Genomic DNA, 18591 nt, shown 5'->3' with positions numbered 1-18591 from the left:
ACTCATGTTTTAAAATTCAGCTATAAAGGCTTTCCTAACTTGTTCTCCATACAGGTATTGCTGGTTCTGATTTCATTTTCATATATAGTCTTCCATCTTAATGTCTGTCTCACTCTATTGCATTTATCTGATGCCTTGTCTGCATTCCCCTCCAACATCCCCCCACCCCAACTGTATAGAGTGGCAGACCTTGGGGCAGAAACTGTCCAACCCATCTTTTTTTCTACTGCCTGACACACTACCCTGAGCATAGGAGGTGCTAAGAGGGTGGATGGAAGAATCATGAGTTGACCTTTTCTGAAAGTTCCTTGGACACAAGCTTAGAGGCTTCCCTTCAACAGAGCAGATGGGAGAAGAGAAGAGGAGACTTAGTCCTCCTTTCTCAGTAGAGAGGAGGAAGTTAGCCTCCAATACCACAGTTGTTGGATAACTGTTTAAAACACCTCTAGGCATCCTGACATGATGCAGTGTTGGCTCCAGATGTGGCACATGGACTGGATGAAACCCAGAACTAAGACTCTGGCCTTGTCTTCACCCCTCAGGCTGAAGGAGAAGAAGCCAACCCCATGAGGAGAACCATCCAGACATCTTCAAGGATGGAAGGGAAAACTCAAGACACTTCTTGGAAGTGGATCCCACAGCCCTGGTGCCTGGCCCTTACCTCTGTTTCGAGTCCCAGCCAAACTCCAGTCCTGGATGGACCATGATCTAAGGGGCTGGGGTTCATCACCTGCTCCTCTTCCCAGCACAATGAGCCTGGGAAAGGAACCTGGGGCAGTTCTCCTGATCAACAGGGCCTGGTGCCTGTTGGGAACCATGCTATGGCCTGGCCCCCCAGTGCTAGGTTTGTCTGTCTTCTCTTCTACTTAGACTCCAAAGCCCCCCAGAGGATGGGGCCACCAGATCAGAAGGGACCATGGACCAGAGTGTGGTTGTCCTTCCAAGGATCCTCTGGAGTGAATCCAAGAGGTGGGTTTGAGTCCATACTCAATGTCATAGGAAAGTGTCTAGTATTGCTCCCATTTAAGGGAAGAGGTCACTGAGGCTAGCATATAGAAGCTCAGAGTGAGGGCTCCTTGCTAGAGTCTGAGGCTTTTTTTTTTTTTTTTTTTTGAGCCTAAAACAAGTTTTCAACCTCAAGTGACTTGGAAAGGTAGAGGAAGAAAAAGATCTCACCTCAAGACCCAGTTGCCTATAGTCCAGGCCAATCCCCAATCAAATGGTTGTCAGTAAGTTTGGACCCTAAAGTCTTGGTCAGCTTATGACCAGAAAAGAACAAACCACCGTAACCTCCACCCAGATGACACTGCTGGCCTAGATGGTGCAAATATGCAGGGGACTGATGGGTAGCCAACAGGACGCCCACGAGGCTGTGTGACATTCTACAAATGTGTTTCATAGTGCCAGGCCCCAGAGTCAGTCCTTCTTCCATTTTCCCAGCTTCCTTCAGGCAGGTGAAACACTCATTTTTCATTCCGCTTGTTGTGCCTAACTCATAGCAACCAAGCCTCATCTGCTGTGATGCTGCCTGAACCCCCTGGACCTACAATTTGAGGACTGCCACAAGAAAGCTGAGCGCCAAAGAATTGATGCTTTTGAACTGTGGTGTTGGAGAAGACTCTTGAGAGTCCCTTGGACTGCAAGGAGATCCAACCAGTCCATTCTAAAGGAGATCAGCCCTGGGTGTTCTTTGGAAGGAATGATGCTAAAGCTGAAACTCCAGTACTTTGGCCACCTCATGAAAAGAGTTGACTCATTGGAAAAGACTCCGATGCTGGGAGGGATTGGGGGCTGGAGGAAAAGGGGACGACAGAGGATGAGATGGCTGGATGGCATCACCGACTCGATGGACGTGAGTTTGAGTGAACTCTGGGAGATGGTGATGGACAGGGAGGCCTGGCATGCTGCGATTCATAGGGTCTCAAAGAGTCAGACACGACTGAGCGACTGAACTGAACTGAACTGAACAGCCCTTCATGGCAGCCCTGGGCCAGTACACTTGGTGCATGCGTAGCCACTTCTAGCCCTATTTCCCTATGTCCTGGGGCCAAGGTGTGGTCAGTTATTAGCAGGGCAGAGTCCCTGCTCTGCTTCTTACTTGCTGTGCAAACACAGGGGTTCCTTTCTCTACATTTTTCTCTGTTCCCCTCTTTTTTATAATATTGTTTTTCAATTGGAGGATAATTGCTTTACAATGTTGTGTTGATTTCTACCGTACAGCAATATAAATCAGTCATAATGAGATATATATGTATATATGTATATATATCCCCTCCCTCTGGAATCTCCCTCCCCTCTGTTTCCCTGTCTGGGATGATAGTCTGGAAGAAGCCAGTTTATGACTGGGATTCAGGAATCACCTGTGAAGAAATGAGGTTTGTCCTTCAGCCCTCCCCTCCCTTATCTCCTGTAGCTTTAAGAGCCTCAAAAAGAGAGGTTACAAGCTTCTCAACTCAAAGAAGTGAGATTGTTCCACAACCAGGGCCCTTTGATTCAGGTGAAGAAGCACTCTGGCTTTATTGTGAGGAAACTGGGAGGAGGAGCTGAGCCAAACTCGCATCAGGAGTGCTGGTGGGGAGCGCAGCCCAGGAGGCTGTTCATCCTCTGGGCCTGGGGAAGGTCCTTGGTCTTGCTCAATTCCTCCACATCTTTGTAGCAGTACAGATTGGGGCCTTGGACGAGGTACAAGCCCAGACCATTGGCAGAACACGAGTGGGGGCCCAGAGACTTCTCTGTACACAGGGCCCCATCGACTTTCGTATGGAGCCAAGGAAGCTCTGTCCACGTGGCTTGAGCTCCTAAGTTCAGGTCCAGCCTCCACAGCTTCTGGCCTGGGAAGAGATACCGGATGTAACATGGCTTCCGCGTCACGGGGATCTGCACCTGGCCTTTCTCACACCCTGATGGAGAAACACAGAACCAACCACCCCTCAGCACCCGACACCCCTCACCTGCCATGATGTAGAGCTGAGAAGATCCAGGACAGGTAAAGGCTGCATCCACAGAATGAAGGCAGACCCCATCAGGGCTCCCAAATTCCTTCTCCAGCTGCTTTGGATAATCTTTTACGAGAGTGTAGCCTGCCCTTGTCAGGAAGATATATACCTGGGTACCCTGCAGGACAAAGGACATTCATCAGCACGAGCAGGGTATTCTCCCCAGTCTCCACCTCAGGCCTCTCTCCCATCACACACCTGGATGAGGTAGAGCTTTTTATCCCAGAGAAAGGCAGCATCCACTGTTGAGGGACCTTGGGGCCACAGATGCTCAATGAGCCAGCTGTGCCACCCGTCCCGGCTGCTGTCCAGACGCCAGTAGTGGTTCTCTGTGGGGTAGCAGAGGTAGCTCTAGTGCTGGTGGTAAAAGGCCAGGCCGTGAAGAGGCAAGTGACAGATGCAGGGGTGAGTCCCGAGAAGGGGGAGAGAGTGCATCCAGAAGCCAAGAGGGAAGAGGCTAGGTGAGAAAGTAGAGCAAGCGTGTGGTTGGAAAAGTTAGGCATGGTGACCTGATTGGAACTGGAGGCAGTAGGGGCCTGATGGAAGGGCAAGCTTGGGGAAGAGTGGCCGGGTTGCTAGCTCAGGCCAACGTAATGAGGTTTGGTGTGGGCTCCTTATGCATCTCAGATGTCCGTGTGAGGAGGTGCTACAATGAGATGGTGGCCAGAAGTTAAAAGGGAAGCAGCGTGTGTGACCATCCCACACTCACTAACTGTCCCTTCCCCCTGGCAACCATAAGTCCATTTTTTATGTCTGTGAGTCTCTTTCTGTTTTGTAAATAAGTTCATTTGCGTCATTTCTCTTTAGAAATGCTATATTTAAAATGGATAACCAACAAGGACATACAACCTAAAACATTGCTATATTTAAAGTAGATAACCAACAAGGGCCTATTGTATAGCACATGGAACTCTGCTTAATGTTGTGTGGCAGCCTGGATGGGAGGGGAGGTTTGGGGGAGATGGATACATGTATATGTATGGCTGAGTCCCTTCGCTGTTCACCTGAATCTATCACAACATTGTTAATCAAACCCCAATACAAAATTAAAAGTTCAAAAAAAAGAAAAGGGAAGACCACAGCAAGCTCCCACTGGGTGTTCTCTAATCTCATGAGATGGCCAGAGACAGAGGAAGTAGCCAGACCAGCCCCCTTATTTTCCTCTCCCCTTTTCATAACAACTTCCTAAAAAAATTGTCTAAACTTTTATTTACCTTTCCTTCCTCAATCCACTTCACTTATGTTCCTGTTTCCCTCTGCCATTGAAATTTCTCTCTTCAGGGTTAAGTATCCTCTAGCTTGCCAAATCTAATGTCTTCTTCTTACTCTACCTCTTAGCAGCATTTGACTGCTCACAGCTCCCTTCTTTAAATTTTTTTTTTTTTAATTTTGGCTCCTGTTATTCCAGACTCTTCCAGTGTTCTTACATTTTTGATGTCTCTTCAGCCTGGTATCCCACATTAGAATCCCCCGGTTTGGGCCTCCACTCTATCTGCCCTCATTCTCTAGTGATTTTACCTAGTCCAGGGTTTTAAACCCCATCTGCATACTGAAGACTTTTGATCTGTTCTTTTCACTTCTGATGGACCTTTTCTTTGAGTGTCAGGCTCAAACTCAGCTGCCTACCTGACGTGTCCATTTGGGGCTACTAGATACCAATACTCTAATGTGTCCAAACTCATTTCTGCTCCCAGCAAACACACACACCTTCTACCCTAGTCTTTTCCAATCTTAATAAAAGGAACCATTTGTCACCTAGTTGCCCAGTTCCCCAAAGCTAAGTCATTCTTGAAACCACTCTTTTCCCTTCCCGACTCTGACCAATATCCAAGGCATTGGTTAATGCTATGGACTCGACTTCCAGAATACATCATGATGATTGCCCACCACCTCTGTGCTGTTATCCCAATCCAAGTTGTCATCACCTCTAATCCAGACAGCTGAGAGAACTCTTCGCCTGATTCCCTGCTTATACAATTATAGCTCTGTGACTTACATTCCATAAGAAATAAGGATGATCTTTTAAAAAATTGAGTCAGAACAGATCATGGCCCAACTCAAGATCCCCTCCTGGCTTCCTTTTACAGTTGAAAATCCTTACCAGGCCCATGATATAATCTTTTTTCTTTTTTGGTTGGTCCATGCACGGCTTGCAGGATCTTAGTTCTCCGACCAAGGACAGAACCCTGGGCCCTCAGCAGTGAACACATAAGAGTCCTAACCACTGGACCACCAGGGAATTCCCAGACCCATGTGATCTGGCTCCTTTCTCCCTCTTTTCAAGCCACTCATCTGCTCTTTCCCAACACTCGAGTCATATTGGCCTCCTTTCTTGACTCCTCAAAGTATTTGCTGTTCACCTTCCCTAAAATGCTTCTCCTCCATTGCCTTATGGGGCTAATTTCTCTTTATCACTGAAATCTCAGCTCAAAAGTCATCTCTTCAGGATTTCTCTGGTGGTCTGGTGGCTAAGACTCCATGCTTCCTATGCAGGAACCCGGGTTTAATCGACCCCTGGTCAGGGAACAAGATCTTACATGCCGCAACTAAGGTTGCCGCAGACAAATAAATGCTGCTAAGTCACTTCAGTTGTGTCCGACTCTGTGCAATCCCATAGACGGCAGCCCACTAGGCTCCTCTGTCCCTGGGATTCTCCAGGCAAGAATACTGGAGTGGGTTGCCATTTCCTTCTCCAATGCATGAAAGTGAAAAGTGAAAAGTGAAAATGAAGTCTCTCAGTCGTCCCCGACTCTTAGCGACACCAAGGACTGCAGCCTACCATGCTCCTCTGTCCATGGGATTTTCCAGGCAAGAGTACTGGGGTGGGGTGCCATTGCCTTCTCTGAGACAAATAAATAATAAATAGAATAAATATTTTTTAAAAATCATCTCCCAGAGAAGGGGCCCATCATTCTCTTCACTTCTATCCAATTATTCTGTCCTATTTCCTTCACAGCTTTTTGACACTTAACATTTTTTATTTTATATTTTAAAATATCAACAACTCACAAATCCATTTATACTAGCTTCAAATGGTATTTGGGAATAAGAAATATTCTAATTTTCCCAGGACATTTCACAGCTATTAACACTGCCTGAAAGTATTCTCTTTTATTTTCTCTTTATCATCTCTCTCTCCAGCAGGTTCTGTGAGGGTAATTGTCTTGCCTGCCATGTTGATCACTGTATCCCAGTGCCTAGAACAATGCCCAGTGCCTATCAGGTGCTTGATAAATAGTCGGTGTTCCCCATGCAGCCACAAGCTCTCTTTATGTGTATTAACCAGGCAAGACTCAGTGACCACATGTCCACCTTTCTCTCCTGATGAAACTACCCTGCTCATGGCTCCTATTTTGAGAATCAGAGCTATGCTGCTCTTTGGGCAGAGGAAATAAGTGCTGAGCCCCCAGTCCATCAATAGCCAATGCAGAGACCAACCAGCAGCCACTTTAATGTGGTCTGGAATAAAACTATGGGGCTGGGCCAGTCCCATTCTCTCTCTGGAAAGCCAATAGGGAAAAGAGCAACCGAGGCAGTTATCGGTTGTATCTGAGGCTAAAAGATCATAACTAGAGAGAAAATCGGGAGGACATAATGGTCCATGTGTGAGCCAAAGTTGGGAAAGCAGAAAGAATAGATTAGAAACCGTGAGCTAGAGACAAGAGGTTTATCAATAAAGGAGAGGGGAGAACTGGCCCTTTGCTGAACAGCTGGGTCATACTGGTGTTTTTGCCAACATAGTGAGTTCCCACCTTGGCTGGGTATTTTTAACATAATGGTGTTCTCTCAACAGCTGTGGAACATCTCTAATACTCTTGACTTAGGATTTCAGCTGCATTCTGTTTATGCGCACATGGCCTTGAGATTCCACGATCTCGCCATGGGTGAGTGTTCTCTGTCTATCTCTGTGTGGTCCCTGTAGCCCTAGTTTCTTAGTGTTTCTATCTCCATGTCTTTCTATCGATCTCTATCTCTATTTCCATAGCTATCTCACTTTGTGTGTGTGTTCTCCCAGTGGTGCCTTGCTCTCACCATAGCTGCGTATTCTCCTGAGACATATGTGTTCTTACTCTGGCAGGTATTCTCAGTACAGGTCTACTTGTTCACTATAGGTGTGTGTTTCATCACGGATGTATGTTCTCATTACAGATGGGGATATGCTGCTATGTTCTATATCCCCCTTGATATGGGGATATGCTCTGCTTGTGGCTGTGTATTTTTCATTATAGCTTGGTAGTCACATCTGATCGGATTTGTTCAGGGGTTAGGAGTAAGGAAGGATTTTTCACTCTGCTGTATTCTAAACCACTGTTTCACACCTGTATCCTGTCATACATATGTCTTAGGTTGAGTGTAATGGGATAGGTCACTCTCTTAGAGCTGTCCTCAAGTATGGATCAAGACTTATCCTTAGGTACTATTAGATGGCTTTTACTAATTAATGGCACAGGTCTGGGGAGAGGGGTCTCCCCTAGTCACTCAGGGGAGAAATCTTATCAGGCTAGTGAAGCTATTGCCTAAAGATCTAAGGAACTGAACACTTCTTGGCTGATGCTCAGCAACGGGAACATCTTATTTCCAGGTAATGCTGGGCCCAGAGGCTGGACATAGGAACCAGGCACCTGGAAAAAGATGAAGCTCCTGGGGATAAGCTTGAGGTAGAGCAGTGTAGAGAGGGTCAGAGACATGCAGGAGCAAAGGGAGTATGAGGAGTCATAGGTTCAGGGGGTCCAGAGAAGATACAAACCTTGCATGGATAGTACTGAGAGGCAGATAGGTGGAAGAAGTTAGAGGCCTGGACAATGAGATAGGTTCCTCAGATATGCATCTGAGGAAATGAGAGGTGAAAAGGAGCATGCCAGGGTGAAAGGATGGGAGCCTTTCATAAGGGGCACAGTGATGAAAATGGAGGAAATATCTCAGAGATGAGAGGCACACATGAAAGAGTAGGGAGGTATGGAGGACAGAGACGGGGGGATTGGAGGACAGAGATGGGGGGATTGGAGGGCATCTCTTACCACTGAAAGCGTAGGTGGCACTATGGTTGTCAGAAAGCAATGCAGACAAGACTAGATGTGGGCTACAGCGCTTATCCATATGCTGGGTTGCATTCCTATGTGCATGGCCTTGGGGGAGAAATAAGCAAGGGAGAACACACAAAGGCAAGAAGTCAGAATGAGGTCTGAGGTGGAAGAAACCGCTGGGGGTATTGGGGGTGCAGGTCTTCCCCATATGAAGACAGTTGGGAAGAGCCGGAATGGAAGTGGGGCTGGGGCAAGGGCCAAGGTATCATTCCATAGGTGAGGGTAGGAGCTGGGGTGTATGGCGTTTGCAGACTCAGGAAAGGTGGACATGTCTCCAGAGGTCCCAGGGCTGGGGCTTTCTCACCTCTGTTAGGGCAGGACATAAAGTAATCTCGGACATCCCGAGGATAAGTGGAATTCACTTCTCCCGTGACGGGGTCGAAGCGCAGGAATTTGTTACCCCGGAAGCAGTAGTAGCGGTTGAGCCATCGTATGGCCGAGGAGCAGTTCCCAACGGCTGGCCAGGAACGTTTCTTTATGGTTTTTGTAGAGAAGTCCCAGAACCACGTGTGGTTGCCTTTGTCCAATCAACCAACAAGCATTCGGTGAGGCCAGACTGTGCCCTCCCTTGTGCTTGCACTGGGCCCCAGGATGGACCAGATGTGGCCCCCATCACACGGAGCTCACAGCCCAGCAGCGCAAGTTCCCAGTTGAGGAAAGTAGTCATATGACAAAATTCAGCAGCAAAGTACACATGATCAGTTCAGCAAGGGCAGTGGGAAGAGTCTGGGGAAACTTCCCAGAGAAGGTGATACTTAAACTAAAAACTGAAGGAGTTACAAAGCAGTCAAGAGTGGGAGATGGAAGCATGAAGCAAACTGGGTGTCTAGGAAATAGCAGAGAGTTTGGGGGGCTTCATATTCAAGGGAAGGATTGAGAGATTAAACACTGGAGGGTCAATAGGCTGGAGGGACTTGGAGAACCTTGTCTGTAAGGTCATGAAGAACTTTGTGAGACTAAAGAACATAGATTTGTCCTAAGGGTCATGGAGGACACGAAGGGCTTTTAGCAAAATTATATCCAGTTAACTTCCCCAGAATGACTTCCTCTTACTTCCCCTACTTAAACTGTGTAGACCTTAATTAGCTTCTCTATTTCTCTTTCTTGGGAAACCATATCATGGTTCTACCAGCACCACCCTCCCTATCTCTACCTCCCTCACCACCATCCCACCGCTACTCCACGCTCTCTTATTCCAGCCTGCACTGACCTTGGAAGAAGAAGACACCCTCATGAGAGCATTCTCCGTGGTGACATTCCACAGCTGCATCCAGTGGGAATGGGATTCCAGGAAACTTCTCTTGGAGTAACTTTGGATATTCCTCCCCCTTCTCAGGAGGATATACCCAGAATTTGTCCCCCTACACACAAAAGCATGCTATTTTTAATATGCATGCCAGACACTGCCATTCTGCTCACACAACACCTTTGATCTATCACACTTAACATAATATTCTTCTGCAGTCCCCCATACTCTCAATCCATCTGTGGACAACAATGTGCTGACCCCTTGCACAAATATACACCTTCAATTTGTGCAAATCCAATCACTGTTACTACACAGACACATCTGACTATGTGCAACTAGCACGCCTATGGTACAATTATCTGCAACACCATTGGTTTTGGCAGGCACATCCATAGTCATCCTGCGATCATCCATCCATTCAAACATTCATTTGTTCATTTATTCACTCAAGAAACAGTTGCTGAATGACTACCATATGCCAGGTATTGTGAGAAGCACTGGTCATAAAGGGGTGACAAGACTCTATCTCTGCCTTCAAGGACTTCATTTTTTTTTTCACTGTACAAAAACAGAAAGTGAGCCCCTAGTGTGTCCTAGCCATGTGAGCCCCAAGGTGGAGGCATGTGAAGTGCATTGGGAATAAAGGAGAGGTGCCTAAGTCAACCTAGAGAATTCCTAGAAGGCTGCACAGAGGAGGGAACATTTGGGCCAGGTGTTCAAAACTGAGCAGGAATTTTCCAGGTAGACAAGTGTGGAAAGGGCATTACTAGCAGAGGGAGTAGCATGTACACCGTATACTCATGTGGCTGGCATACAGTGAATGTGGCTGGGGAAGAGATCAACCTGAAAAGATAAGCAAGGGCCAGGTCTCATGACCCGTGTGCCCCTGGCTTACAGGGTGCAGCACGTGGTGGTGCCATTTGCTGAAATAGGGGACTTGGGAGGAGAGGGATTTGTACAGAAGATACTGTGTTCTGTTTGGGGGGTGCTGTATTTGAGGTGTCTACAGAACATCTAAATTGAAGATGTCAGCCAGGAAATTGCAAAGAAATGTCTGGAGCTCTGGGGAAAGAGCCATATCTGGTGTCCACAACGTGGAGAGTCTCAGAGCCGTGGCAGTAGTTGAGATCACCCAGGGAGGGTGAATGGAAAGGCTGGGAAGGATCCCCACGGAACATTCAGGGAGTGGCCCAGGATGAGAAGCTGAGAAGAGCAAGAAAAAAAGGCAGGAGGGAAAACAAACCCAGCAGTGAGGGCCACCCAGCCATGCGGCATCTTTGTGTGAGTCAGGAGAAGGTGCCCAGAAGGACCAGACACAAGCTGGGCCAGGACATGGGACCTGATGAGCACAGTGGGCTGGATTTCATCCTCCACTCACCCCTCGGCCAGGTACCGCTGTGCGGCGAACAACCTGGCAACCATAGGAAGAAGACCAGATGCGGGGTCATGGAAGCCAAGGAGGAATTTCTAGGAAGGAAAGGATGGTCAACAGCTTGAGGAGTAGCAGAGAGGTGTGGAGGCAGATTAGGACTGAAGAAGAGCCACTGGATGTGGCGCCTGTCAGGTCCGCATGCATACACACACACACACCCCTAGCCTGACCTTGCTCAGGAAAGGAAGGCCCAGGAGGAGGAAACCTGGAACCTGTTGGCAAGGGCCACCTAGGGGAGGGTTTCTCATGTTGACTCCAGCATTTCTGGCCTGGCCCTGACCTGGGTCCAGTCGTACCTTGATCAGAAGGACACTGTTACGATCATAGCGGAATGCAGCATCCACGGGACTGGGGGCATCCTTCCACCTCTCTGAGATCAACTGCCGGGCCCAGGCATGACCCTTCCACACAAACTCCCCTGCAAAACACACAGTCACTGAAGGACCCAGAGCAAACTTTTGGCCTACTGAGATAGTTACAAAGAAGCCATGGGTGATGCTCTTAAATAATTCCTAAGACCACCAGGATACATCCTGGTGAAGGCAACCAAGTCTGAGGTCCCAAATGCCCCAGTCCCAGCCCCTCCTACCTTTTAAAAACAGCATGTTCCCATGCTCATCCAGGGTGGTAGCATCAAAGCCCCAGCCATCCGAGCAGCGTTCTGGGGAGGAGGCAGGGAGGCAGCAGGTGAAAGATCAGTAAGAGGATACAATGCAGAAGCAGAGAGACAGACACAGAGAGTCAGGGCCTCACCCGTCACGTCTGGATCCGGCTTGGCCACATTCCCACCTTCAACTCCGTGCCCAAGCTCAGGAGCTCTAGCCCTAGAGAGAAGACACAGAGCTGTCTGGCTCCACAGCAGCTAACCCCTCTTCCTTAGCTCCTGACCCTAGACTTGAAGAAGTGAAGTAAAGTCGCTCAGTTGCGTCTGACTCTTTGCAACCCCATGGACTGTAGCCTACCAGGCTCCTCTGTCCATGGGATTTTCCAGGCAAGGCTACTGGAGTGGGTTGCCATTTCCTTCTCCACAGGATCTTTCCAACCCAGGGATCAAACCCAGGTCTTCTGCATTTTAGGCAGATGCTTTACTGTCTGAGCCACCAGGGAAGTCCCAAGACCCCAGACTTACCCCAGACCTAAAAGCTGGCCCTATCCCACTCTAATCCCAACCCCGGTCCTCCTTCTCCAGCCTCAACTTTACTCACAGAGGGTGGGCTTTAGCCAAAGACCAGCACAAGCCCAACAGCCACAGTGCAACTGGCACTCTCAATGCCCGAGCCATGGTGAGCTGGAGAGGCCCCAGGACAGCGCTGGGCACCTGGCTGAACCCCCTATATAGAGAAGGCAACAGCGCTACCCCCACTCCAAGCCTGCTGGGAACAAGATCTCTCAGGACTATGCCAATATTGGCTGATTACATCAGTGCAAATAAGGTCAGGGTCTGAACAGAAATCTGAATCCAAGACTAACTCTTCCCGGCAGGAGGCCCCATCCCCCTTCAGTGACTTTTTTTTAAACTTTTTATTTTATATTGGAGTATAGCCAATTAACAACGTTTGATAGTTTCAGGTGGACAGCAAAGCACTTTGGTGACTTTTGAGCGGTGACTGGCCCAGGCCATTGATGTTCAACATGACTCTTCACCTTGTTGATGCGTCTGGGTACCCATAAAGGGTAAGAAGGGGTTAGATTGATTGAGGACCACCTGACCGTGGTTGGACTTGCCTGAACAACGCAGGAGGAGAGAAGAGGAAAGTAACATTTTTGTGAACCGTGCCAAGCCCAGCTCTGAGACTCTTAAAAACACTAACACTTACATATACTTAATAACCACACACACATACAAACAAACTTAGAACTACTCAGAGAACAGTTTCTTCCAAGCTCCATCAGGGACCTGTTGGGGGCATTCCCAAGTCTCTTTATCTTTGCCCTTGACAGGTCAATAATATTTCACCATTGCTGAAAGTCCAAGTTCCGCCCTTGCCCCCACCCCCACAGGCTTTGCAAAAATCACCTGGGATGGAAGGGCTGGAGGAGGTGTCTCTTTCAGAGAGACCTACTAGTAATCAGACTTTCTTCATAGTTTCTATCCTAAGGGGAAAGTGCTTTGTTTACCTATCACAGAATAAATAAAACTGTACTGGGGTTTCATAATATTTATAGCTGATTCTTGCTTAAATGCTATCTTTTCAATGAAGCCTTTCTTGTCCACCTCATCTAGCTATTTCAGAATCTCGCGGGTTTCCTTTATGTTACTTAATAAAACTTGAAAATATTTTATTTGTATATGCTTTTGCTTCTGCTTGTTTATGCATTTTTTCTTTGCTAGTTTTGATTTGCTTGTCTTATGTACCATTATATATTTTTCAAAAATTTTTAAAATGTTTTTTGGCTGTGCCATGTAGGATCTTAGTTCCTCGACCAGACATTGGAAGGGTAGAGTCTTAACCACTGGACCACCAGGGAAGTTCCTGACCCATTACATTTTCTCTACCTAAACTAGTACCGGGCATGTACAGGCATACCTCAAAGATATCTCGAGTTTGTTTCTAGACCCTTGCAATACAGTGAATATCGCAATAAAATGACTAACACAATTTTTTTGGTTTCTCAGTGCAAATAAAAAAGAAGTCACTGCAGTGAGAAGCCTGCACACCACCCCTAGAGAGTGGCCCCTGTTCACCACAACTAAGGAAAGCCAGTGTGCTGCAGTGAAGACCCAGAGCAACTAGAAATAAAATAAGTAAATTAGTTTAAGTTCAGTTTAGTTCAGTCGTTCAGTCGTGTCCGGCTTTTTGCGACCCCATGGACTGCAGCGTGCTAGGCTTCCCTGTCCATCACCGGCTCCTGAAGCTTGCTTAAACTCATGTCCATCGAGACAGTGATGCCATGCAACCATCTCATCCTCTGTGGTCCCCTTCTCCTCCTGCCTTCAATCTTTCCCAGAATCAGAGTCTTTTCCAGTGAGTCAGTATTTCATATCAGGTGGCCAAAGTATTGGAGTTTCAGTTATAACAACATTATATTGTAGTCTATTAAGTATGTAATAGCATTAGATTAAAAAAAAAGTACATATCTTAATTTTAAAAATAATTGTATTTGTTTATCTTTGGCTGCACTGGGTCTCTGTTGCTGTGTGGGTTTTTCTCTAGCTGCAGAGGGTAGGACCTACTCTCTTGCTGTGGCGCATGGGCTCTGGAGCGTGTGGGCCTCATCAGTTGCAGCCCACAGGCTCCACAGTTGCGGGTTGCGGGCTCCAGAGCACAGGCTCAATAGTTGTGGTACAAGGGCTTAGTTGCTCCACAGCATGTGGGATTTTCTCAGGCCGGGGTCAGAACGGTGTCTCCTGCTTGGCAGGCGGATTCTTTACCACTGAGCCACCAGGGAAGCCTCTATACCTTAATTTAAAAACACTTTATTGCTAAAAATGTTAACCATCATCTGAGCCTTCAGGGGGTTGTATCTTTTTGCAATAGTAACATCATAGATTACTGGAACAAATATAATAAAACTGAAAAAGTTTGAAATATTTCAAGAATTACCAAAATGTGACACAGCAACATGAACTGAGCAAATGCTGTTGGAAAAAATGTGCTAAAAGACTTGCTCAACCCAGGGTTGCAACAAACCTTCAATTTGTTACAAAAAAAAAAAAAAAGTACTATCTGTGAAGTGCAATAAAGCAAAGTGCAATAAACTAGGTACGCCTGTAATAGATGTTAAATAAATATTTGTTGAATGAAAAACATTAATTTCAAGTATTGAATAGTGTTACTAATGTTGCCAAATTTCTGACAGTTTTTCTCCTTTCCAGGTAAGGAGAATATCAGGATTGGGGGTGTTTTATTTTGGAGACACACTGATCTAGGGGTCATAGGTCTCTGTGGCACTGACCTTCATCTTGTGGTCTTGTTTCATTCTCCAGTGTCCAGCCCTACATTCCTCTCCTCCTCTCAGCTCCACCATCTCTAGTATCTGCTATCTTCAGCACTCACTGGGGTCTGCCTGTTTCTGAGACGTAGCTGCAGGAGACAACTATAAGCAGTTGTCTGTTCTGGGCCAGGCTGAGGTTCCAGGATCCCTGTTCCCCAATCCAGCCTGAAGGGCCCCTGATCCCTCTCAGATGCCCTCCACATCCCCTTAAATAACCTCAGCAAAGGCCTCAGATCCTTTATCTACTCTGCAAAGGTTCCTCCTGACAGGAAGACAGATTTCTGGGACCCCTGGAACGTGTTACCAGGCCTCTGCCGTCAGGTTTAGCGTCCTCTCCTGACTTACCATGAAAACATGTCATGTTAACATTGTTCCTCCCCTAAGGTTAGTGGACAAAGCTGGACTCCTCAGGCCCTTGGCAGCATGGGCAGCACCTCGACTCCCTCAGCAGATACCTGACACCCGTTTCTCCCACTGCAGGGTATCTCTGACTGGGCCCTCCTCCCAGCTGCTGGGCACTGGGGGCCGCTACTCCCAGACTCCCCTTCTCCTTGTCTTCAGCCTCTAAAGTCTTATATAACCTTCCTGGGATTAGCCCCCCTTGAGCACCCAGTCACCAACCCCTCAACAACCATCTCTAGCTTCAGAACTGTGTCCACGTGTCCTACAGGTTTCACTGAGCCTGCCTGGGGAGACTTAAGTGTTCACACTGAGCAGGAACATCCCCCGGAAAAGCCACTGTGAGGGTCTTCAGTAGTACTGGCAGGGCCCTGCGTGGACCTTCTGGTCCAGGAGCAGCCCCCTGTGGCCTAGCAGGGCCCTCTGCTGGGAGACAGCACATGCACTGGATGGTGGTTTCTCAGCTTGGCCTCTTCTTTCCCACACAGCTCTGGTCCCCATCACAGCACCCCTGGATCTACCTATCACAGAAGACTGATCTGTGGCACTTTTCCACTATTGTTTCCTAATTTGTCTACTCTAAGGTGTTTTAGATGGTATTAGTAGAAGCCTTCCTCTTCCTCCGGTACACCCCCGACCCAACTGCCTCAGCGCCCCCGCCCCCCCAACCTCTCAGGGACTAGGCCAACAGTCTTCTGCACAGCAGGCAGCTTGCATGAAAGTTCACCTCCTGAGCAGGGGCTGAGAGGCCATTTGAGAACCCAGGTGTGGATATGTTGGCCATTTCTGCTTGTCCTGAGTTATTCCCAGCGCTGTGTCCGGGGCTGTGTCCAAACTTGGGCCTGAGCGCCCCCTGGAGGCCTCGCGGATCAGTGCACTCCCACCCAGCAACCAGAAGCCACAGCCCCAGTGATTTCGTCCCTGAAACCAGCTCCCCACACTTTTTCCCTTTCACTCTTCTCAGCCTCGCTGTGGGGCCTTAGTGCCTTGTCCCCTCTCTCTGAAAATCTCCGCTGCCCCGAACAGGTGTAGGAACCTTGGTCCCTTGCTTGATTTCTTGGGGATTTCAAGCCCGGAATTATCCAACCATCCCCTTTACCACGTTGTCTTTCTTCCCAACCCTCCTGACCAGCAGCTCTCTGACTTCCCCCTAAGGGAGTGTGAATATGTGCCTACAAACATCTTCATGGACAGAGCTTCCTCTGGCATCTCCAAGGGCTGCAGTTAGGCTGGACACTGCCCTACTGTCCCTTGGACTGGCTGTGTGCAGCCCGCTCTGCCACTGAGTTCTCTCATCCCAATTACTTCTCACTTCCATGAGTGCTGAGTGTGCTGAGCACTCCAGGCAGCAGAGATGGGATTCTCTCTTCTCTGGACTTAGAAGAATTGGGATGCAGCTCCAGGTACCCAAAGTGCTCGCTGCTCTCAATCAACTCCTTCAAGATTTTCCCTGTCTATAATTGGCCTTCCTGCATAGTCCATTCTTACTTCCCCTCTGAATGTGTGTCTGTGTGTGTGCTCAGTCATATCCAACTTTTGCAACACAAGGGACTGTAGCCCGCCAGGCTCCTCTGTCCATGGGATTTCCCAGGCAGGTATACTGGAGTGGGTTGCCATTTCCTCTTCCAGGGGATCTTTCCCACCAAGGGATCAAACCCAAGTCTCTTGCATTGGCTGACAGGTTCTTTACCACTGAGTCACCTCAGGTCCCTCCCTATGAATGACTATAATAATTTGCTTGTATTTATTGGGCATATGTATGTGCCTGGCATTGTGCTAAACACGTAATGTGATTATTTTATCAAATCATACATAACTGAGACTTCCTTATGGTCCACAAGGTGTCCCTTTGATCTCTGAAAAGCCCCTATTGTCTTCCAGATGTCCGTGAATAGGCCCTCCCACCCTAGATCCAGGAATCGTGCTCACTTCAGTTCAGTTCAGTCACTCAGTCATGTCTGACTCTGCGACCTCATGGACAGCAGCATGCCAGGCTTCCCTGTCCATCACCAGCTCCAGGAGGTTGCTCAAACTCATGTCCATTGAGTCAATGATGTCATCCAACCATCTCATCCTCTGTCATCCCCTTCTCCTCCTGCCCTCAATCTTTCCCTGTATTAGGGTCTTTTCCAATGAGTCAGTTCTCCGCATCAGGTGGCCAAAGTTTTAGAGCTTCAGCTTCATCATCAGTCCTTCCAATGAATATTCAGTACTGATTTCCTTTAGGATTGACTGATTTGATATCCTTTCAGTCCAAAGGGCTCTCAAGAGTCTTCTCTAACACCACAGTTCAAAAGCGTCAATTCTTCAGCACTCAGCTTTCTTTATGGTCCAACTCTCACATCCATATGTGACTACTGGAAAAACCATAGCTTTGACTAGATGGACCTTTGTTGGCAAAGTAATGTGTCTGTTTTTTAATACGCTAGGTTTGTCATAGCTTTTCTTCCAAGGAGCAAGCATCTTTTAATTTCATGGCTGAAGTAGTCACCATCTGCAGTGATTTTGGAGCCCAAGAAAATGGTCTGTCACTGTTTTCCATTGTTTCCCCATCTATTTGCCATGAAGCGATGGGACTGGATGCCATGATCTTAGTTTTTTGAATGTTGAGTTATAAGCCAGCTTTTTCACTCTCCTCTTTGACTTTCATCAAGAGGCTCTTTAGTTCCTCTTCACTTTCTGCCATAAGGGTGGTGCTCCACCAGGGTAAAGTCTTGAGCTTCCCCATGACCTCTTATACTCAACCTTCCCAGAGCCATCACTCCCCAAATTCTGTTGAGTGCATTCTCTGCCAGCTACCATGCTGTGTGCAAGGGGTCTAAGAATGAATGAGCTGCTACAACTTACCAGTTAGGGGTATGACAGCTCCAGATTCAGGACTGGGCTCTGCTCTTACTTAGCAGTAAAAAGTAGCTTCAGCCTTTTGTAGAGAGGGAGAAATCATAGACCATACCTCCCAAAACACTGAGGGCTGCTGGTGTTGGAATTGGCAGCCAAACCTTGACAAATAGAGCTCAGGAGGGGGTGCCAGGACCCTTGTTCCACTGTAGGGAAACGGCAGCAGTCTTGGCTCAAGAGCAGGAGGATGAAGCAGAGCTCAAAATCTTCGGGACTGAGTTTTCAAATGCCCCGAGTTTCCCATAGCCTCGGCTCGCCCAGGTCCCTAACCCAGGCCTGCGCCTCAAGGATTGCTGTCATCCTTACAACTGTTCTCCCCACAGCTACTGGTTGTGTTTGGGTAAGGGTCCTTTCTTAGCCCTAGAGCAGAGAACCAAAGACCTTCCTATTTCTGCAGGAGATGTGGGCCTAGGGACAGGCATTTAGAGGTGGCTTAGTTCTAGGGGCTCTACTCTCTTCTCCTGAAGCTTCAAAACATCAGGGCACATTTGGACTCTGGGTCTCCTAACCCAGCTGCTTGCCCCTCTTTTCATCAAGAGCTGGTTGTACCCTCATCTCCCCTTCCAAGCCCCATCCCACAAGAAAGCAACAAAACCA

General features: G+C 47.9%; 1 protein-coding gene across 1 annotated transcript; it reads right to left on the bottom strand.

Moving 5' to 3' along the window:
• Positions 1-2487: 2487 nt before the first annotated feature.
• Positions 2488-12191, bottom strand: HPX (hemopexin). The gene is made up of 10 exons (XM_061380583.1): positions 11967-12191; positions 11515-11585; positions 11351-11422; positions 11058-11179; positions 9291-9441; positions 8385-8597; positions 8015-8122; positions 3195-3325; positions 2952-3114; positions 2488-2831 (listed from the first exon to the last, which is right to left on the bottom strand). The coding sequence occupies exons 1-10, from the start codon at positions 12041-12043 to the stop codon at positions 2560-2562; spliced, it is 1380 nt and encodes a 459-aa protein (XP_061236567.1). The 5' UTR covers positions 12044-12191; the 3' UTR covers positions 2488-2559.
• Positions 12192-18591: the final 6400 nt, after the last annotated feature.

The sequence above is a fragment of the Bos javanicus genome, chromosome 15 (assembly GCF_032452875.1).
Source record: "Bos javanicus breed banteng chromosome 15, ARS-OSU_banteng_1.0, whole genome shotgun sequence".
NCBI classification, from domain to species: domain Eukaryota; kingdom Metazoa; phylum Chordata; class Mammalia; order Artiodactyla; family Bovidae; genus Bos; species Bos javanicus.
This window is presented reverse-complemented; position numbering and strand designations above follow the sequence as displayed.

Bases quoted from the DNA above. Each gene is read 5' to 3' on its own strand.
- HPX (XM_061380583.1), bottom strand. From the start codon at position 12,043: ATGGCTCGGGCATTGAGAGTGCCAGTTGCACTGTGGCTGTTGGGCTTG. The intron at 8,598-9,290 runs GTCAGTGCAGGC...GATTGGACAAAG, and splicing joins GGGTGTCTTCTTCTTCCAAG to GCAACCACACGTGGTTCTGG. The intron at 2,832-2,951 runs GTGAGGGGTGTC...ATCTCTTCCCAG, and splicing joins TCAGCTCTACATCATGGCAG to GCCAGAAGCTGTGGAGGCTG.